The sequence below is a fragment of the Salmo salar genome, chromosome 05 (assembly GCF_965601325.2).
Source record: "Salmo salar chromosome 05, fSalSal1, whole genome shotgun sequence".
Classification (NCBI taxonomy): domain Eukaryota; kingdom Metazoa; phylum Chordata; class Actinopteri; order Salmoniformes; family Salmonidae; genus Salmo; species Salmo salar.
The window spans coordinates 18,366,598-18,373,804 of NC_138295.1; the positions used below are offsets into that span (position 1 = coordinate 18,366,598).

The 7,207-nt window shown below is 44.1% G+C and overlaps 1 protein-coding gene across 1 annotated transcript; it reads right to left on the reverse strand.

Moving 5' to 3' along the window:
* Positions 1 to 201: 201 nt before the first annotated feature.
* Positions 202 to 5,373, reverse strand: LOC106604393 (inositol-trisphosphate 3-kinase B). The gene is made up of 7 exons (XM_045717960.2): positions 5,114 to 5,373; positions 3,744 to 4,843; positions 2,742 to 3,281; positions 2,208 to 2,412; positions 1,038 to 1,139; positions 839 to 910; positions 202 to 731 (listed from the first exon to the last, which is right to left on the reverse strand). The coding sequence occupies exons 3-7, from the start codon at positions 2,963 to 2,965 to the stop codon at positions 447 to 449; spliced, it is 888 nt and encodes a 295-aa protein (XP_045573916.1). The 5' UTR covers positions 2,966 to 3,281; positions 3,744 to 4,843; positions 5,114 to 5,373; the 3' UTR covers positions 202 to 446.
* Between the last annotated feature and the right edge of the window lie 1,834 nt (positions 5,374 to 7,207).

Below are 7,207 nucleotides of genomic sequence, written 5' to 3' on the forward strand. Positions count from 1 at the left end.
GATGTTGGGTGCTGGCCTCCCTCACCTGTCCTGCAGTGATGGTTCAGGAGATAACCACCACCACAAAGCCTGAAGTATCGACTGTGGCTATTCAAATAAAATTTCCTCAATGGCACATTCAAATGAGACGAAGGAGACGTTTGAGTTGGAACACATTGAACACATCAATATGATGTCTATAGATGAGGCATTTGTACAATAGGTCGTTTTTATTGTAAAAAATGAAAAAATATTGTCCACAAACACAATATTCAACTCAACTCACCCTGTATTCTGTCTAAACAGTTGAGACTTCTGTCCATTAATACTGTCTATTGCAATGCCTCAAATCATCCACAAACATCATCCATGTAAATTAGAGAACACATTCCTGTGAGTATTGTCCTGATGTGGTCTCTCTTGTTCCATCAGAAGTACCTTCATTCTGTGCTGCCTCACCCTGACTTTTAGTGTGTGTGTTCCTGTTCCTGCAGGGTGTGTGCGACACTACCCATCTCCTCTCCATGGTTCTCCACCTGTCTGCAGGCTGCCTGGCTGATGGCCTGACCCACGAAAGAGGTGAGGGCGGCCAGCCCGATCAGGTACCCGTCCTCCCGATTCCCCTCTGCCCAAGGGACATCATGCCTCAGCTGCACACTGCTGGGCGATGGGGTGGTCTTCCCAAAGTCTATCATCCAGATGCTTGCCTGACTGGTCCGGTCGTGGACAAAGAGGAGCGAGCTGCCAATCACCTGTCAGGTGAACCCAAAACATTACTGTATGACCAGTTCTGAGACTAAATATGTTATTATTAAGTAGAGGGAGGGTCGAAATGTTTAAGTGGTAAATATGAACTGACCTCGTGGGCTTTGAAAAATGGGGATTCCTTCAGTGCTTCATCCAGAGCCTGAAGTCTGGAATGGTAGGCCTTCTAAGGGTGAGAAACCAGAAGGGAGAGTGCAGGGTGAAAAGGATTCATATTTGAGCAATATTATTAGAGGTATGTGAAACCTTTATGTTGTACATAATATAGGTGATGTTGATGGTGAATGACTGACCAGGATGTGTAGCTGACTCTTGGTGAAGGAGAGGAGGGCCTCGGTGACCTGAGCTGGGGTGAGCATCTTCTTAAAGTCCCGCTGTACGATGCCATTCTCCATCTAACATGGACACACAGGGACAAACACAGACTGAGGCCTAGATTCAATCAGATCAAGTATTAACAAGCGATAGCCAACACCGGCATTGCTGATGTTTTGGCGGTATCGGCGGTGGAACTGCATCGGAGCTGTTGGAGATGTTAAATCGGTGAGCAGCTGCTCTTGTGATCATTGTCATAAAGCCTAACCCGCCCACTCGCGTTAGAAGTTAAGAATGAGAAAGTGTACGCCAGGGTTCACCAAACGGGTGGTTTTATTTGGCCCACCAAGTTTAATGAGAGAAAAAACAAGTTTGCTGTACATAATAGAGTGTAAAAACACCAGGAAATCAGTGATTTTTAATATAAGACATGTGTTACCAAGTATTCCCACACTTAATAGAGAGACGTGATCGTACAGAAATATAAGCAAGGCTTGAAATTATTATGTTTTAGTCAAACATATCTGTTTGGACTATCTTGTGGTCAATTTGCAGTCTACGTTCCGGCCCGCTGACCATCCGCTCAAGAAAAAATTGTCCCGCAGCTGAAACTAGTTGATGATTCCTGGTGTAGGCTATATAGAAATAATGACGCTCAAATTGAAAATAATTTAACTAAATTATGAGGATTTCTTACATTCTAGTGTTTTAACTTAAACAAGGCTGCATGGGATTTCTCTTAATGCGACTCCATGCAGCCAATGGAAATGCTTTAGGTGTAATGCCGGGAGTTGCTTGTGAATTTGACAGCTCTAAAGTAGTTTCACCTCTGACTCTATACCAATATACAGATGTCGGCTAAAGCGGATCTAATTGAATCAGGCTCTAAAACTCTGGCACTATTGTAGACCACCAACAGTTTACATAACCCCAGTATACATAATTCAGGGAAGTTAGTAGACCCTCCCCTGAGAGACAGAGAGGTCGAGAACAGTCAGGACTTTTGAAACATCAATGATGAAGTCAATAAATGAAGACTTTGGCACAAAATATATTTTTTTTGTCTTGATCTTGATTCTGATGTTTATTTCCTTCTGTTATAATTTAGCCAATCAGCGGACAGCAGAGGTTTGGGCGTTGTCTCTCACCATGATGCACTCGATCCTGAAGCCTAATGTGGCAGTTGAGCTGGTGTTATCCCTCCACTGCAGGTAGCGCCACTTCGTCACGCCTCGCTGCTCATGTTCCTCCACTGTGGGAGCCGTCGGATCTACTTTTACCATCTTCTGGTACATATCAGTCCGCAGGGTGGGCTTAGTGTGTGCTTTGGTTAACTCCTCCTCCTGGTATGTCCTAAGAGCAACAGTAGCTTAATTCACACACACACACACACACACACACACACACACACACACACACACACACACACACACACACACACACACACACACACACACACACACACACACACACACACACACACACACACACACCGGTGGCTGGTGGCACTTTTAATAGGGAGAACAGGCTCATAGTAATGGCTGTAACAGATTAAATGAAATGCCTGGAATCAAATGCATCAAACACCTGGTTTCCCATCTTTGATTCCATTCATTCCTTTCCATCCATTATTATGAGCCATCCTCCCCTCACCAGCCTCCTCTGACACACACACACAGTACCTCACGCCCATCTTGCAGTCCATGATGACAGGGTTCTTCAGGCCACTCAGTAAGTCCTTCAGGCGAATGTAACTCTCGCCCCCCTTGGTGACCGAGCCATGATACTGCGGTACAAATGGACGCAGGGGGTCGGCCATGAGGGCCTGAAGACACACAGCCTCCACCTCACTGAAACGCTTCAGCACCTCACCCCCCTCACTCAGCTGGAAGTTACCTAGCAACATATAGGCAGGGGCAAGGGGAGGGTGGGTGTAGTCAATATTTAACTTTAACTTCTACATTCACTAACTAACCAATGTATCTGCAGTTTCCTCAATGCTCGCATTGTAACAGAATGAGTGAATGATTTGGAGAGCTGATGATGTGTGAGTAAATGGTGAGTTGTGATACAGTGAGTTATACAGTACATATAAAGTGCTATATTGATGTGTGAGGGTTGTTGAATGGACACATGCCTTGATGTCCTGCTAGCTGGACCCATGAGTTCTGCCGACGTACTGACCACTGCATCACGGTTAGGAAGGTCCTCCAGGAGCGACACTGGAGTAAAGAAAATGTCCATTGTCATATGTGCTTAAAATAGCCTACTTTCTATTTCAATTATCTCTGTCTTTAGCGTCATAATGGGAAATGTGGAATAACTTAAGTCAAAATACTGTAGGCCCACACTAAGGGGAGTGGGAAAGCACTGGTGGAACACCCATCGCCCTCTTCTCCAGTCTCCCCTATCTCCATCAGTAGGACCCATGCAAATCCTATTCAAATTTGCCCGTGTCAAGGCTCAAGGCTCGCTTTCAAACTCATGCAAATCGCAGACAGCAGTTAGACAGAGAGGGGTTGAGAAGGGGATGGAAATTACAGACATTCTGTCATGGAGAATAAAGGCATCAACAGAAACCAGTGACTTATTGTTGTTGTCTATTTGAAATATGATCTCCTAAAGTATGGTGTATCTAGTAGACCTACAATCTCTCTCTCTTCATGTTCGGTTCTCAATCTCACCCTCCTCATGGTGCTCCTTTTGCTGGCTGTGTCCTCTCCTTCGCTGAAGACATCATCGCTCTCCGCTGAGGAGCAGTTGAAGGAGGAAGAGGAGGATGAGACAGAGGAGTGCATGTGCATCCTGGAGAAGATGGGATGGGGGGAAGGAGACCAGCTCCCTTCAGAGCTCAGGCTGCTGGCACCCTCCTTCTCTCCATCCTTCTCTCTATCCCTGACACTCTCTCCTTCCATCTTACTATCCCCTGCATGCTCTCCTTCCATCTTTCTGTCCCCTGCACTTTCTACTTCCATCTCTCTATCCCCTGTGCCCTCTCTGTCTATCTCTCTATCCCCTATCCTCTCTGTCTCTTTATCACCTATCTCCTCTGCGCTCTTCCTCTCCTCGCTCCTCTCATTCAGAACACCTCCATCTTGCATCCCCTCTTCCTCTTCCATTTTTCTCATCCTCCTTGACTCGCTCCATCTCTCTCTTCTCTCCATCTTTTCCCATCCCTCTGTCTTTGCTGCTGGCATGCTCCCTCCCAACCTCTCCCTCTTCCTCAGTCTCCATCTCTCCTTCGCACTCCTGTTCATCCTTGAATCGTTTACGCTCTCACTCTCTGACCACTTCTCCTCTTCTACATGTACTTCTCCCCTCTCTTCTCCCCTCTCCCACACTCCACTGTCACATCTTTGAATATCAACCAAAAGGCCTCGAGTCACATGCATGTCAGAGGCTGATTCTGTATCTTCCAGATGCCTTGGTCTCTCTTCTGGTACTCTTTTATAGCCTTGTAGTTCCAGACTGTTAGCGGGTGAGTCCGGCCTTGAGAGAAGTTTGGTTTGTGGTTTCACCGTACCAAATACACTGGGCGGATGTTGGTCGACATCATTCAAGAGTCCAAGAAATCCGTCATCATTGTCATGTTCTCCATTCTCCAACTCTCCTTCTACCGTCTCCTTTTCTTTCTCTACATCCTTCATTTCCTTCAGAGCTGGGGGTGTTGTGTTGTCCATCATTCCCAGGTGAAAGGGTGATATTCCAGGGGATGTAGTTATCCTGATAAGTCCACTCCAATGTTAGTAGGCCTAATCCTCTTTGTGTGTGAAAGATGAGTCTCCTGAGTAGAGATTATATGTTCCAATATTTAAAAAATCAGATACAGCACAAAACACACAAGCAAATTAAGGTATTTGAAAATATAGTTAAGAATAAAATAGTAATGAAAAAAAGTGTAAATTCTTTCACTAACAAGAGACAAAAATAAGCTATAGCTACAACACATTTTTTTAAACGGGTAAAGGTCTGACAATGAAATGACAAAGTCTATTTAGGTGTTGCAATAAGGATGCTGAAATGCTGATAATAAAAGTTGCTAGCAGTAGCCTACCTTGTGCATCGAACAGCATCCCCTTGATAAATCTATGTAACACTTTATGGACCCTAGGGGTTGATTTAGTCTGTAGAAATGACACCTGTACAGTCGGTGGACTGCAGTAGGTTAGGATAGACTCTAGCTCTGTCTCCCTGCGTTATCCCTGATGTGGCAGTATTTTGCATGCTGTGACGCAACAAAGTTTCCAAACATTCTGAGTGAGTGAGCGTGACTGGCAGCATGGCATTGAACTGCAGGTTGACAGGAGTCTCTCTTGTTTGTGTGTTATCTAGGAAATACATCTGCGTCATCTGCATCAGTGTCACATGAATAGGCCATAGGGTACTCTGTCAGAGGAGGCTGGTGGGAGGAGCTATAGGAGAACGGGCTCATTGTAATAGCTGGAATGGAATTATTGTAACGGTATCAAACATATGGAAAAAAATATTTTGGACTTTGTTCCATTCTGGCCATTACAATGAGCCCGTCCTCCCATAGCTCCTCCCACTAGCCTCCTCTGTACTCGGTCAAGTATCCAAATAGAGCCCCACAGTGGAGGTGTCATAATACCCATAAAACCTAGCGGTCAAACAGGGAAATGGTTCCAATCATTTTTAGAATTACTTAAAATAAGGGCTGTGTTTTGTGTAGGCTTACCCTGGCGTGACGTTTTGATAACCATGTAAAACTCTCTAGGAGAATGTGACTTTTATTAATAAATTTGGCTCTATTTACTCTCATATTCGAAAATGTTAATTAGCATCAAAGTAGACATCATGCAAGACTACAAATCCCTGCAAGCTCCTGCATGAAACTCTAGCTGAAACTTTTACTAAGCAGGTATTGTGTAAATTTAAAACATTCACAATACAGTTCACAGAATTGTCAATTTAAAGAAATTTTTCCAATTTATTCATTACTACATTTAGTTAACATTAGATAGTTAATCCAGAGATTCTTACCTTTGCCTCGATTTGGCAGTCTCATCCAGATCACCAATGGTATTTGTAGGTCTTTATGATAATCAAATTAGCAGCTAATTAGCGTTTCATTTTTTTTTTTACAGGTAAATACAGGAAAATATATTCATGAAAGTCACCATGTCCTAGAGAAATGTACATGGTTATGAAAATGTCACGCCAGGGCAAGCCTACATGAAACAGCCCTTATTTTAAGTGTTTCTGTAATCCCCTATGGGAAAAGGTATTGTGGAAAAAATGATTGGAACCGTTTCGCTGTTTGACATCTTCAGTGAGGGAAAAAAGTATTTGATCCCCTGCTGATTTTGTACGTTTGTCCACTGACAAAGAAATGATCAATCTATCATTTTAATGGTAGGTTTATTTGAACAGTGAGAGACCGAATAACAACAAAAAAATCCAGAAAAACGCATGTCAAAAATTGTATAAATTGATTTGCATTTTAATGAGGGAAATAAGTATTTGACCCCCGAACAATCAGAAAGATTTCTGGCTCCCAGGTGTCTTTTATACAGGTAACGAGCTGAGATTAGGAGCACACTCTTAAAGGGAGTGCTCCTAATCTCAGTTTGTTACCTGTATAAAAGACACCTGTCCACAGAAGCAATCAATCAATCAGATTCCAAACTCTCCACCATGGCCAAGACCAAAGAGCTCTCCAAGGATGTCAGGGACAAGATTGTAGACCTACACAAGGCTGGAATGGGCTACAAGACCATCGCCAAGCAGCTTGATGAGAAGGTGACAACAGTTGGTGCGATTATTCGCAAATGGAAGAAACACAAAAGAACTGTCAATCTCCCTCGGCCAGGGGCTCCATGCAAGATCTCACCTCGTGGAGTTGCAATGATCATGAGAACGGTGAGGAATCAGCACAGAACTACACGGGAGGATCTTGTCAACGATCTCAAGGCAGCAGGGACCATAGTCACCAAGAAAACAATTGGTAACACACTACGCCGTGAAGGACTGAAATCCTGCAGCGCCCGCAAGGTCCCCCTGCTCAAGAAAGCACATATACATGCCCGTCTGAAGTTTGCCAATGAACATCTGAATGATTCAGAGGACAACTGGGTGAAAGTGTTGTGGTCAGATGAGACCAAAATGGAGCTCTTTGGCATCAACTCAA